This window comes from Hypanus sabinus, unplaced genomic scaffold (genome assembly GCF_030144855.1).
Source record: "Hypanus sabinus isolate sHypSab1 unplaced genomic scaffold, sHypSab1.hap1 scaffold_511, whole genome shotgun sequence".
Taxonomy (NCBI): domain Eukaryota; kingdom Metazoa; phylum Chordata; class Chondrichthyes; order Myliobatiformes; family Dasyatidae; genus Hypanus; species Hypanus sabinus.
The window spans coordinates 247,377-261,488 of record NW_026781375.1 but is presented as its reverse complement, the minus strand read 5'-3'; the positions used below and the strand labels follow the sequence as shown (position 1 = coordinate 261,488).

General features: G+C 48.4%; 1 protein-coding gene across 1 annotated transcript in view; it reads right to left on the bottom strand.

Moving 5' to 3' along the window:
• Window positions 1–11,821: 11,821 nt before the first annotated feature.
• The window catches only part of LOC132389239 (calcium-activated potassium channel subunit alpha-1-like), a 237,099-nt gene continuing 234,808 nt past the window's right edge, over window positions 11,822–14,112 (bottom strand). Inside the window, exon 23 of the mRNA XM_059961733.1 lies at window positions 11,822–13,981. Coding sequence (XP_059817716.1) covers window positions 11,908–13,981 — 2,074 coding nt within the window. The 3' untranslated portion in view covers window positions 11,822–11,907. The remainder of the gene's footprint in view (window positions 13,982–14,112) is intronic.

The following is a 14,112-nucleotide window of genomic DNA, read 5'->3' as shown; positions in this document are numbered from 1 at the left end:
GTACTGGGTGATAATAATCTTAAATTGAAAAGTAGAAATGGCTGACTACATCAGAAAGATAGATGAGTTCAATTGTACAAAAGATAACTGGCTGGTGTATACTGAGCAAATTAAGCAGTATTTGAAGCAAATGAAATAGCTAATCGAAAGTCAGTGCCAGTTTTGCTGAGCATTGGGTAGAAAAGCATTTAGTTTCTCACAACTGCCATCTTGGCAGCACAGCAGATTCAGCAACTGCGCTCATGAATATGTGCATGTCAGCTAATACTTAATTCATTATGGTGATATTTAATTCCCTTCTTTTCATTGTCGAGACTTGAGCAAGGCACAGTAACTTGCTTGCATTCCTTCTTGCCTGAGAAATTGGACTATAGATTCGACTGATGCTAAGACGCTTTATACGTAGATATTCCTTTTGGCTGTGGTGTTGGCATCTAGCTTTCCATTTGAGAGTTTTAGTTAATGGCCCTGTTTAGACTAGCATTTATTGTCTTCCTTTCCCTTAAAACCCCACTCTCATTAAGGTCTGTGAACTATCAACCCATTTCAGTGTCTCCATTTCTGCACTTAGGCCATATGCAAACCTACTGACAGCAAGTCTTGACCAGACAAAGATGGACCCAGCAGATAGAGAGCAGCTGACCTTGTTTCCGTGTAGTCCAAAGATGTACTGGTTGGTAGGTTAATTGGTTATTGTAACTTGTCCCAACATTAGGCTAGGATTAAATCAGGGAATTGCCGGGGGGTGGGGGTGGTGGCTGAAAGGGCCTATTCCACATTGTATCTAAATAAATAAATATTTAGACAACATTCTTATCTATTCCCACTCTCATCAGGAATACATTCAGCATCTCTGGAGGGTTTTCAGATGGGTCCTCAAAAGCAACCTGTACACTGAGCCTGAGAAAGGAATTCCATGAAGACCGGATTTGATTGGGAGAAGTGCACCGATCCAGTAGCTCGTCTTTGTGCAAGGCCGCTGAGATTTAAAAGGCGAAGAGTTTCTTTCAGCGGGAGATTTGACTGGGGGAAGCACACAAAGATTTCGGGATAAAAGGGAGATACAACCTAATGGAGCGGTCATCGAAGGAGCAGTCGTCGGAGTAGTGTGAGTCAGAGTAGCAGGACTTTGCCTCATCGGGGCTTTGGCGAGGATTGGCCTAGGTGAGGTAAGGAGGTAAGTTACTTTCATATCTCTTTTTTCCTCTAACTTAAGAATCGTGGGTATGACTGCAAGGCCTGTTTACTGCTCTAAGGGGCAGATGTGGGATATCCGGCTGACTTCCAGCCTCCCTAATGGCCACATTTGCACCAGGTGCTTCGAACTGCAGCTCCTTAGAGACTGAGTTAGGGAACTGGAGCTGCAGCTCGACCACCTTCAGCTTGTTAGGGAGAGTGAGGATGTGATAGACAGGAGCTACAGGCAGGTAGTCACCCTGGGACCACAGGAGACAGAAAAGTGGGTGACTGTCGTGAGAGGGAAGGGAGGAAGTCAGGTAGTGGAGAGCACCACCATGGCTGTCTCCCTTTACAATAAATACTCCATTTTGAGTACTGTTCGGTGGGGGGGGGGGGGGGAAGAATATGACCTTCCTGGGGGAAGCATCAGTGGCTGTGCCTCTGGCCCTGTGGCTCAGAAGGGGAGGGTGGCAATAATAGGGACTCTATAGCTAGAGGGACAGATGGATGATTCTGTGGACACAAAAAAGAAACAAGGATGGTAGTTTGTCTCTGGGGTTTGTGGTGTTTATCCTGGAATGGGAGGGTGAGCAGCCAAAGGTTGTCGTACATGTTGGTACCAACGACATAGGTAGAAAAAGGGAGGAGGTCCTGAAAGCAGAATACAGGGAGTTATGAAGGAAGCTGAGACGCAGGACCTCAAGGTAGTAATCTCAGGATTACTGCCTGTGCCACATGACAGTGAGGATAGGAATAGAATGAGGTGGAGGATAAATGTGCGGCTGAAGAATTGGAACAGGAAGTAGAGATTCAGATTTCTGGATCATTGGGCCTTTTCTGGGGCAGCCGTGACCTGTACAAGAAGGACGGGTTACACTTGAATCCAAGGGGGACCAATATCCTGGTGAGGAAATTTGGTAGCGCTATTGGGGAGGGTTTAAACTAGATTTTCAGTGGGGTGGGAACCAAAGTGAAGAGGTAGAGGATGGGGTGGTTGGCACAAAAATAGAGACAGCTTATAGAGAGCTTGTTAGGAAGGATAGGTAGATGATAGAGCAAAGATGCACTTGGCCTGATGGTTTGAGATGTGTCTATCTCGCAAGGGCTATCATAGACGAGGTGGTTGAACTTAGAGCGTGAATCAATACGTGGAACTATGACATTGTGGCCATTACAGAGACTTGGATGTCTCAGGAGCAGGAATGGCTGCTGAGTGTGCCAGGGAGTAGATGTTTCAAAAAGGACTCGGAGGGAAGGAAAAGAGATGGGAGCGTAGCATTGCTAATCAGGGATAGAATCAAGGCTGCAGAAAAGGAGTAAGTCATGGAGGGATTGTCTACTGACTCAGTGTGAGTGGAAGCCAGAAATAGGAAGAGGGCAATAACTGAACTGGGTGTTTTTTATAGACCCCCCCCCCACAATAGTAACAGGGACATTGAGGAGCAGATAGGGAGGCAGATTCTGGAATGGTACAATAATAATAGGGTTGTTGTGTTGGGTGATTTTAACTTTCCTATTAATGACTGGCATCTCCTTTGAGCAGAAGATTCAGATGGGGTAGAGTTTGTTAGGTGTGTTCAGGAAGGTTTCCTGACACAATATGTAGATAAGCCTACAAGAGGAGAGGCTGTACTTGATCTGGTATTGGGAAATGAACCTGGTCAGGTGTCAGATCTCTCAGTGGGAGAGCATTTTGGAGGAAGTGATCACAACTCTGTCTCTTTTACCAAAGCGCTGGAAAGGGAAAGGAGCAGACAATTTGGGAAAACGTTTAATTGGGGTAGGGGGAAATAGGATGCTATTAGGCAAGAACTTGGGAACAGAACTTGGGCACAGCAGAAATGTGACAAATGCTCAGGGAACGTTTGCATGGTGTTCTGCAAAGATACGTTCCATTGAGGCAGGGTAGAGTTAAAGAACCATGGTGTACAAAGTTTGTAGAAAATCTAGTTAAGAAAAGAAAAGCTTATGAAAGGTTCAATAAATTAGGTACAGTTAGAGCTCTAGAAAATTACAAGGATGCCAGGAAGGAGCTCAAGAATAAAACTAGGAGAGCTAGAAGGGGCCACGAGAAGGCTTTGGCGAGCAGGATTAAGGAAATCCCCAAGGCATTCTACAAGTATGTGAAGAGCAAGAGGATGAGCCGGGTGAGAATAGGACCAATCAGGAGTGAGAGTGCAAACATGCGCATGGAGCTGGAGGAGGTAGCGGAAGTACCTAGTGAATACTTTGCTTCAGTATTCATCAGTGAAAAGGACCCTGGCAATCGTGGGAATGACTTACAGTGGCTTGAGTGTATAGACATTAATAAAGAGGATGTAACCAAACATATGGATGAAGGTAGAGCAGTGGATTTAGTGCATACGGATTTCAGTAAGGCATTTGATAAGGTTCCCCATGCAAGGCTCATTCAGAAAGTAAGGAGGTATGGGATCCAAGGAGATCTTGTTTTGTGGATCCAGAAGTGGCTTGCCCACAGAGGGCAAAGTGTGATTGTAGATGGTTCATATTCTGCATGAAGGACAGTGACTAAAAGTGTTCAGCGGGGATCTGTTCTGGGACCCCTCCTCTTTGTGATTTTTATAAATGACCTGGATGAAGAAGTAGAAGGGTGGGTTAGTAAGTCTGCTGATGACACAAAGGTTGGGGATGTTGTGGATAGTGTGGAGAGATGACGCTACAGGAAGGATGTGGATACGAAAGAGAGCGTGCAGAGGAGATTTACAAGGATGTTGCCTGGATTGGAGGGTGTGCATTTTGAGAATAGGTTGAGTGTACTCGGCCTTTTCTCCTTGGAGCGACGGATGATGAGAGGTGACCTGATAGAGGTGTACAAGATGATGAGAAGCATTGATCGTTGGATAGTCAGAGGCTTTTTCCCAGGGCTGAAATGGCTAACAGGAGGGGCATAGTTTTAAGGTGCTTGGAAATAGGTATCAAGGGGATTGCAGGCATAAGTTTTTCCCACAGAGTGGTGGGTGCGTGGAATGCACTGCCAGCGACGGTGGTGGAAGCGGATACAATAGGGACTTTTAAGAGCCTGTTAGATAGGTACATGGAGCTTAGAAAAATAGAGGGTGATGCCCTAGGGAAATTCTAGGGAGTTTCTAGAGTAGGTTACATGGTCGGCACAGCATTGTGGGCCGAAGGGCCTGTGATGTGCTCTAAATTTCTATGTTCTATGTTCTGTATGTTGTTTTGGGCTATTCTGTATACTGTATCCTGTATACTACCCTATCCAATGGACCCTAGTAAAGTTCAGGCAGTTATGGAGTGGCCCAAACCATCTAGAGTCAAACAGTTATGGCGCTTCATGGGTCTGTGAACTTTTATCGCCACTGCCTTCAGAATTTCGGCTCTATCGCTCTCCTGCCAATGCACTCATGGGGAAGGCCCCGGCCGATTCCACTGGACGGTGCTGACCAAGCACTTTCCGAGCTAAAGCGATGTTTCACCGCTGCCCAGTGGCTCCAACACCCAGACCCATCTCAGCCACTCATTGCCGAGGTGAATGCGTCCAGTGTCGGCATTGGAGCTGTCCCCTCTCAGTGCCCGGCTGCAGATAGCCGGCTGCATCCCTGTGCCTTTCTTTCCCGTCGCCTGACTCTGGCCCAGAGGAATTATGATGTTGGGAACCGAGAACTTCTGGCTGTCAGGGAGGACCTGGAGGAATGGTGACACTGGCTGGAGGGGGCAGAGCATCATTGGTCTGGACAGAGCACAGGAACCTCTCCTACATTCAGGATGCAAGAAGATGAAAGCCCAGTCTCTTTCCCAGCAGTTCGACAAATCTGAGGACAGTGCCAATCCAGAGCTCATTCTTCCTCAGTCATATATTGCTGTTGGTGATCTGGGGCGGCCCTCACCTCCACCTCTATTCCCAACAGTAGGACATGGGCCTGGGTGGGGGACCTCCCAACTGGACGTTTGACCCCACTGTGGTGTGCTCCAAAGGGTCACTCCTCCCGTCTAGCTAGACATCTGGGAGTTCAAAGAACCCACGGGTTTATAAGGAGACAATTTTGGTGGCCATCTATGTCCCAGGATATCCACGACTTTGTATCTACCTGTCCCACCTGCGCTCGGAACAAGACATCACACAAGTGTCTTGCAGGTCTGTTACATCCACTGCCTGTGCCCCACCACCCCTGATCCCACCTCTCAGTAGATTTCATCACCGGGCAGCCCCTGTCCAATGGAAACACCACCATTTGATCATTGTGAATCGCTTTTCCAAGGCTGCCCACTTCATTCCCCTCCCCAAACTCCCACTGGCTCATGAGACTGCCACACTTATGGTTCAACATATGTTCAGGCTCCACAGCTTTACTCATAACATAGTGTCTGATCGAGGGCCACAGTTACTTCCCGCTTTTGGAAGGTTTTCTGCTCTCTTATAGGAGCCACAGCCAACCTCTCATCTGGTTTTCACCCCAGTGCAACAGCCGGACTGAGAGAGTGAACCAGGAGTTGGAGACAACCCTGTGCTGCCTTGCAACCACTTCTCCAACCCCATGTACTGGAGCTCCCAATTGGTTTGGGCAGAGATCACCCACAATAACCTCCAGTCATCCTCCACAGGTATGCCTCCCTTTGATTGCCCCTACTTTTCTCTGATCAGGAGATTGACGTAGGAGTTCCTGCTGCTGAACAGCTGATCCAGGGCTGGAGCCGAGCCAGGGCTTTGCCCAGAAACAGCGTTCCCGGCGGCTGATCGGCCCCACTGACAGCTAAGGTCACTCAAGCCAGGAGAGAAGGTCTGGTTGGCATCGAAGGATCTTCCCCTGAAAGTGGAGAGTCGCAAATTGGCACCACGCTACGTGGGACCGTGTAGTGGAAAAGGCTGTCAACAAGGTGTGCTATAGATTGCATCTGCCAGTATCAATGAAGATCCACCCAGTGTTTCGTGTTTCCCAGCCCAAGCTGGTTATTGCCTCTACCGTGGCCCTAGACATCCCACCTACCCCTCCTCTCAGCTTGATAGATGGTTCCCTGTGTATCACGTCCTGGCTCCTTGTCGGTTAAGTCCAGTACCTTGTGGATTGGGAGGGATATGGTCCAGAATAATTTACGTGGGTCCCAGTGAAGGACATCTTGGATAAATCACTCATCTGGGACTTCCAGCAGGCAGGTCTGTGGTGCCTCAGGAAGAGGGCCCTGTCACAACCATGAACTCAGCAGCATAACAGATTTGGTAACTGCACTCATGAATATGCTCATGTCAGCTAATTATTATTTAATTATGGTAATATTTAGACCATAAGACATAATAACAGAATTAGGCCATCTGACCATTCAATCATGGCTGATCCTTTTTTCTCTCCTCCTCAACCCCAGTTCCTGGCCTTCTCCCTGTAACCTTTGATGCCAATTCCAATCAAGAACCGGCCTCTACAGCTGCATGTGGCAACAAATTCCATAAATTCACCTCCCTTTGGCTAAAGAAATTTCTCTGCATCTCTGTTTTGAAAGGGCGCCCCTCTATCCTGAGACTGTGCCTCTTGTCCTAGACTCCCCACATCTATTCCACATCTGCTCTGTCTAGGTCTTTCAACATTCAAAAGGTTTCAAAATTCCAGTGAGTACAGACCCAGAGCCATCAAACGTTCCTTGTATGATAACCCTTTCATTCCTGGAATCATCCTTGTGAACCTCCTCTGGACACTCTCCAATGCCAGCACATCTTTTCTAAGATGAGGGGCTCAAAACAGTACTCAAGGTGAGGCCTCACCAGTGCCTTATAAAGCCTCAGCATCATAACCTTGCTCTTGTATTCTAGACCTCTTGAAATGAGTGCTAACATTGCATTTGCCTTCCTCACCACCAATTTCCCTGCAAGTTAACCTTTAGGGTGTTCTGCACAAGGACTCCCATGTCCCTTAGCATCTCTGATTGTTGGATTTTCTCCCCATTTAGAAAATAGTCTACACATTTATTTCTACTATCAAAGTCCTCAACAATACCTGCCCCTCCACCAATCTTCCTTTTGTTGTGCTTGTCAAGCTTACCAATAATCCAACTAAGAGATTATACTAGAGAAAAGATATCTCCTGTTGGCATGACATTTGTAACAGTGAAACACAACACCCAACAAGCCACATTGGGCTTGTATGTAGTTAAAATCCCCACAGCATTGTGGGGTCATGAGTGACTGAGACAACTACAACTTGATTGGAGATACATCCAGCATTTGTGTGCCTCATCGCCTGTGATGAAGTCAACTGCTAGTGAATTAAGGAAGGTATTGGATGGTGCCACAGCAGTGTTCAAGGATGGCATTGGAAAACCCAAACATATCATATGACAATGCCACACCCACGTTTCACAAAGCCTGTGGGGTTCCTTAAACCATCCATGATGGAGCAGCCGGTGAGCTTGAACACATGGAGGCTGAGGGAGCTCTTTCTGAGGGTGAGTGGAGCCCATGGGCAACACTAGTAGTCCTAGTGGTCTGTCAGGATCGGCGGTGATTTTAAGGTCACCACCAACCCAGCAGTGAAAGTAATCAATACCCTCTGCCCAGGATAGAGAATGTCTTTGCAAACCTTATGGAAAGAAACATTTCAGTAAAGTGGACTTGGCTGAGATCTACCTACAGATGGAGATGGAAGAAGAGTCCAAACTGTTTCTCAGCATAAACACTCACAAAGGGTTTTATCACTATAATAGGATTATTTCTGGCGTAGCATCAGCACCTGTACTCTGACAGAAAGCTGTGGACCAGGTTCTGCAAGGTTACCCAGACACTCAATGTTACCTGGATGACCTCATTGTTACCAGTAAGGATGACAAAGAACATCTCCCAAGTCTCAAGGCTGTTAAAATATTAGAATATTCTGGGCTCGGAGCTCAACACAGCAAGTGTGAATTCTTTCAACCAAGCATCACTTACTGTGGTCACACCATTGATGCACAAGAATTACTCAAGTGTGCACAGAAAATTCAAGCAGTGGTTGACACCCCAAGGCCAAAGGATGCGTCACAGTTGCAGTTCTTTTTAGGATTTGTCAATTTCTGTAACAGATTAATGCCAGACCTGGCTACTGCGCTCCACCCCTTGAGCTCGATAATACAGATCAGGAAGAAATGGCAACGGACAAGCAGCTTTCCAAAAGGTAAAGGAAATAGTGATGTCAGACACTGCTCACACATTATGATCCACATCGTCCAGTGAAGCTCGTCTGTGACACCTCGCCTTGTGATATAGGTGCAGTTGTGTCACGTTATGAGTGATGGAAGTGAGCACCCATTGCATCACATTCCCTTACCATTGTAGAGCAAAATTACACAGAGATTGACAGAGAGCCCTTGAGTCTGGTTTGGGGTGTGAAAGATTTCAACCAGTTCTGTTATGGGAGAGAGTTTACCCTGATTACTGATCATCAGGCACTCGTGTCCATTCTCAGAAGCAGAAGGGTGTTCCGCTCACGGCAGCAGCGTGGATACAGAAGTGGTTCTCTTTCTTTGAGGACACTCTTATGAAAATGAATTCATTAGGACAAATTACCACAGAAATGCCGTGGACTGTCCCTTTTACCCTCAGAAAAGGTGTGATCTCAGCCTGGAGCGATACACCGCAGCGAGGCCGAGGTCCTAACGCGAGGTACAATCTGCCGTTTGGATAATCTAAACGCTGGCCCGTATAAACTGGAAGGGCAGGGTGTCGAGAGTCAGGTGAAGTGTTGGGTCATTTCGGGCACTGAGAGGTCGAGAACGGCTTCTCCAGCGGTGAATTCTAGGCCTGGGGCAATTTGCCATGGCAGGGCCTGAGTCCCAGTGCGAGGTGCAATCGGCTGTTTGGACAATTTAACGGAATAGACTGGGGGTTCCTCTCTCCACAATGCCAAGGCTGTGAGACTGCCCGGTTGCTGCGCTTCATGCTTGTGAACTTTGCAGAGATCTGCACAGTTAAAATGAAGAACTGAATCTAAGGACTCCATTCAGTTTGAAAAGCTGTTGTTGTTCACTTCTATTGTTTGCATGATTTGTTTTTTCCCTCTCTCTGTGCATTTGAAGATGGTCTTTAATTTTTTAATATGGTTCTTTCGGATTTCTTGCTTTGTGACTGCCTGTAAGCAGACAAATCTCAAGGTTGTATAATTTATAGATTCTTTGAAAATAAATGTACTTTGAATCTTGAAAAGAAAATGCTTGAAAAAGTTACAAAAGAGAACACTTCTTGACGTTTTCTCCCTAATGGAAATGAAAGGTCTGTGGATTGCAGCAGAGATGATCCAAGGGGACACCAGAAAAGACCCCACACTGTCTCAGGTCCACACAGGCACCCAAAATGGCTGAAATGTGCAACAGACACTCCAGTTCCTCCTTTTCTTATCAGCCGGGGATGAACTTGCCCTTGAGATGGGTTGGCTTATGTGGGGATTGAGAGTTGTTGGTACCATCCATGCTGAGAGCTGAAGTGTTGGAGGGGCTGCATGCCAATCATCTAGGCATGGTCCAAATGAAAGCATTGGCTCAAGGCTTTGTCTGGTGGCCTGGACTTGATTAGAAAATCGAGCAGCTTGCCATGTACTTCTCAGGATGTCCGCACACCCAGAAGATGCCAAGAGCAGTATCTCTCCCTCCCTGGGAATGGCCTGCATTGCCCTGGAAGAGGACTCATGTGCATTTTGTCAGACCATTCATGGGCACAAATTTCTTGGTAGAGGAGAATGCAGCTATAAAGTGGCCAGAGGTGATCCCAGTGGCGTCCACTGCAGCCTCACACATCATTAATGTGTTGAGAGCCTCTTCTCAAGTTCCGGAACACTTTGTCAGTGACAATGGACCACAGTTTGTTACGGAACACGTTCAGTCATTCCCGAAAATGAATGGAATAAGACATATTACATCTGCACCGTATCACCCAACTACAAATAACTTGTTGGAAAGCTTTCTTCAGAGTCCAAAGAACGCACTGTGAGCATCGTCAGCGGAACACAGACACTGACACTGAATCAGAAACTCACCAGCTGCCTCCTTGTATATCGCAGTGCAGCGCACTCCACAACCAACAGCTCACCCGCCGTACTGTTCCTGGGCCATCCCACACTCTCGCTTGGATCTCCTCAAACCCAGTCTCAGTCTCCTCCTTGTATATCGCAATGTAGCGCACTCCACAACCAACAGCTCACCCGCCGTACTGTTCCTGGGTCATCCCGCACTCTCGCTTGGATCTCCTCAAACCCAGTCTCAGTCTCCTCCTTGTATATCGCAATGTAGCGCACTCCACAACCAACAGCTCACCCGCCGTACTGTTCCTGGGCCATCCCACACTAAAATCTAATCTCAGAAAGAGTATGCAGGGCAAACAGCTGAGACAAACTGATGGTTTCTTACCAAGGAGGTTTGATGCTTCATTCCTTGACAAACCATCCTGGCGAGGTGATCAAAAGCAGGTACTTGGAAAGATTAAGAACAGAACTCTCCTACACAGTGAAGATTGCACCTAGATAGATATCTGATGGATAGGGGAATCAAGGGATATGGGGACAAGGCAGGGACTGGGTATTGATAGTGAATGATCAGCCATGATCTCAGAATGGCGGTGCAGACTCGAGGGGCCGAATGGTCTACTTCTGCATCTATTGTCTATTGTCTAATGTCACCTGGAGATGATACGTCAAACAGTTGAGGAGAGGAGAGTCAATTGTCAGAGAAGAAAAGTGCCCAGATCTGTCAGAACCACTTCCTGCAGTCCCAGAGTCAATTCCTACAACCACCATAGAGTAGGGCCCCAGAAACTGAGACTGTTTCACAGCCACAAATCTCTCCTGTCGACAAGAGTGACCCTTCTTGTCATGAAGGAGTAAGAAATCCTCCACAGTGATTAAATCTTTCAGCCTGAATGGGACAATTTACTATGCTGTGGAGGTCTATATAGTAGTTGTATTATATAGTGTACTTTAAGTATGTCATATGTATAATACACTGTATTTATACTATATGTTATTTAGAGAGCAATACATTACATATTTGAGTTGCATTCTACATTGAGTTGGAGTTTATAGCTCAGTTTGAAGGAGCCTTGGGTGTTTAGTATTTCAGTAATAGCTGTGCCAGGCAAATGGGCTTCACCTGCAGCCAGTGTGGAAGAGACTGTCTTCTGGAGTGGAACTCCTCAGCCACACTAGGAAGTACAGCACCAGAAGCTGGCTTCTCCTATGTGCACCCACCATCTTTTGAGACAGAAGGATGCCAACAACTGCAGTAAACTTGAGTAATATTGTAAATGCTGGAATAGGACCAGTAATATCATGAAGGATCCCACCCACCCTGCTCATGGACTGTTTGTCCCTCTCCCATCAGGGAGGAGGCTACGTAGCATCCACACCTGCACCAGCAGACTCAAAAACAGTTATTCTCCCCAAGCAGTGAGGCTGAACAACACCTCCATCCACTGACCCACCCCTCCACACACCCAGCCACTACTACTTCTGTCACCTTATGTACAGACACTCCTGTGCCTAGTGTCACTGTATGGACATTCAATATGCAGAGAATATCTTATGTATTTATAATTATTGTGTTTTATATTATTATTGTGATCACAATAAGTGTTTTTTTGTGCTGCATCAGATCTGGAGTAACAGTTATTTTGTTTTTCTTTACGCTTGTGCACTGGAAATGACATTAAGCAATCTTGAATCTTAAACCATGTTGATTTATTAGAAATAAATGTCCAAGGAGTACAGAGCCTGTCTGCAAATCTGTTTGGCAATAAACAAATCATTCTGAGCCCCCGCCAGGTTTGGGACTTTGCTCTGGCTGTATGTCCTTGCTCCCCACACTGGGCTGCAGCGCTGAGGTTACAGGCAGTGCACTGGGTCCAGCTGTTGTACCTACAGGCAGCGCACCAGGTCCGGGTGTTGTGGCTGTAGTCTGTGCACTGGGTCCAGGTGTTGTGCTCGCAGGCAGTGCACTGGATCCAGAAGTTGTGCCTACAGGCAACACACTGGGTCTGGGTGTTGTGGCTGTAGGCTGTGCAGTGGGTCTGGGTGTTGTGGCTGTAGGTTGTGCACTGGGCCCAGGTGTTGTGGCTGTAGGCTGTGCACTGGGTCCAGGTGTTGTGGCTGTAGGCTGTGCACTGGGCCCGGGTGTTGTGGCTGTAGGCTGTGCACTGGGTCCAGCTGTTGTGCCTACAGGCAGTGCACTGGGTCCAGGTGTTGTGGCCGTAGGCTGTGCACTGGGCCCGGGTGTTGTGGCTGTAGGCTGTGCACTGGGTCCAGCTGTTGTGCCTACAGGCAGTGCACTGGGTCTGGGTGTTGTGGCTGTAGGCTGTGCACTGGGTCTGGGTGTTGTGGCTGTAGGCTGTGCACTGGGCCCAGGTGTTGTGGCTGTAGGCTGTGCACTGGGTCCAGGTGTTGTGGCTGTAGGCTGTGCACTGGGCCCAGGTGTTGTGGCTGTAGGCTGTGCACTGGGCCCAGGTGTTGTGGCTGTAGGCTGTGCACTGGGTCCAGCTGTTGTGCCTACAGGCAGTGCACTGGGTCTGGGTGTTGTGGCTGTAGGCTGTGCACTGGGTCTGGGTGTTGTGGCTGTAGGCTGTGCACTGGGCCCAGGTGTTGTGGCTGTAGGCTGTGCACTGGGTCCAGGTGTTGTGGCTGTAGGCTGTGCACTGGGTCCAGGTGTTGTGGCTGTAGGCTGTGCACTGGGCCCAGGTGTTGTGGCTGTAGGCTGTGCACTGGGTCTGGGTGTTGTGGCTGTAGGCTGAACACTGGGTCCAGGTGTTGTGGCTGTAGGCTGTGCACTGGGTCTGGGTGTTGTGGCTGTAGGCTGTGCACTGGGTCTGGGTGTTGCGGCTGTAGGCTGTGCACTGGGTCTGGGTGTTGTGGCTGTAGGCTGTGCACTGGGTCCAGGTGTTGTGGCTGTAGGCTGTGCACTGGGCCCGGGTGTTGTGGCTGTAGGCTGTGCACTGGGTCTGGGTGTTGTGGCTGTAGGCTGTGCACTGGGTCTGGGTGTTGCGGCTGTAGGCTGTGCACTGGGTCTGGGTGTTGTGGCTGTAGGCTGAACACTGGGTCCAGGTGTTGCGGCTGTAGGCTGTGCACTGGGTCTGGCTGTTGTGCCCACAGGCTGTGCTCTGGGCCCAGGTGTTATAGACACAGGCTGTGCACTGGGTCCGGGTGTTGTGCCTACAGGCTGTGCTCTGGGCCCAGGTGTTATAGACACAGGCTGTGCACTGGGTCTGGGTGTTGTGCCTACAGGCTGTGCTCTGGGCCCCGGTGTTGTGGCTACAGGCAGCTGGTTGATTTCTGGAACTGTATCCACAGCTGCCCCGGTGGTTTTCAGAGCTGCACCTTGACTCTCAGCATCAGGATTTGTGGACTCCATCCCTTCACCCATTACAATATTGGCTTCAACCTCAGCGGAAGATTGATTTTCCTTGCCAGCGTCTGTGTCTATCCTGTAGTGCTGGACTGTAACGAAGGGCGAGGACCTCTCATTCCTCTCCTGGGAAGCCCTTTCCATAATGGTGGAATTCAGTATTTTCCTCAGTGTCGAGCGCTCAAGGTACCTCCGCTTCCTGGACTTTGCAGCGGTGAGGGCACCTCCCCTCCCCACTCGCTCCCTGTCCACTTCCTGCCTTGCCAGCTCGGCATAGTCACGGCTATACATGTCGTAGTCAGCCCTTAGGTCAGTGGAGGCCTGCCTGGACACTGTGTGAAGCGGAACGAACTTGGACAGGTAGCCCATTTGGGAAGTGACGTTGGCGGTTATGGTCTGTGTGTCGTAGAAGGGCACAGTACACATGATGAAGTCCGACTCGGTCAGCTCAAAGAAGGACGAAGGATTTGTAATGACAAACCTAGAGCAAGGTACAAGAGGATCAGAGCAGGAGTTGGAATGACGTGCTACAGCTGTACAGGATATTGCGGAGACTGCGCTTGAAGGTTAGTTATATTTGTCACACGTGCATTGAAACGTACAGGGAAATGC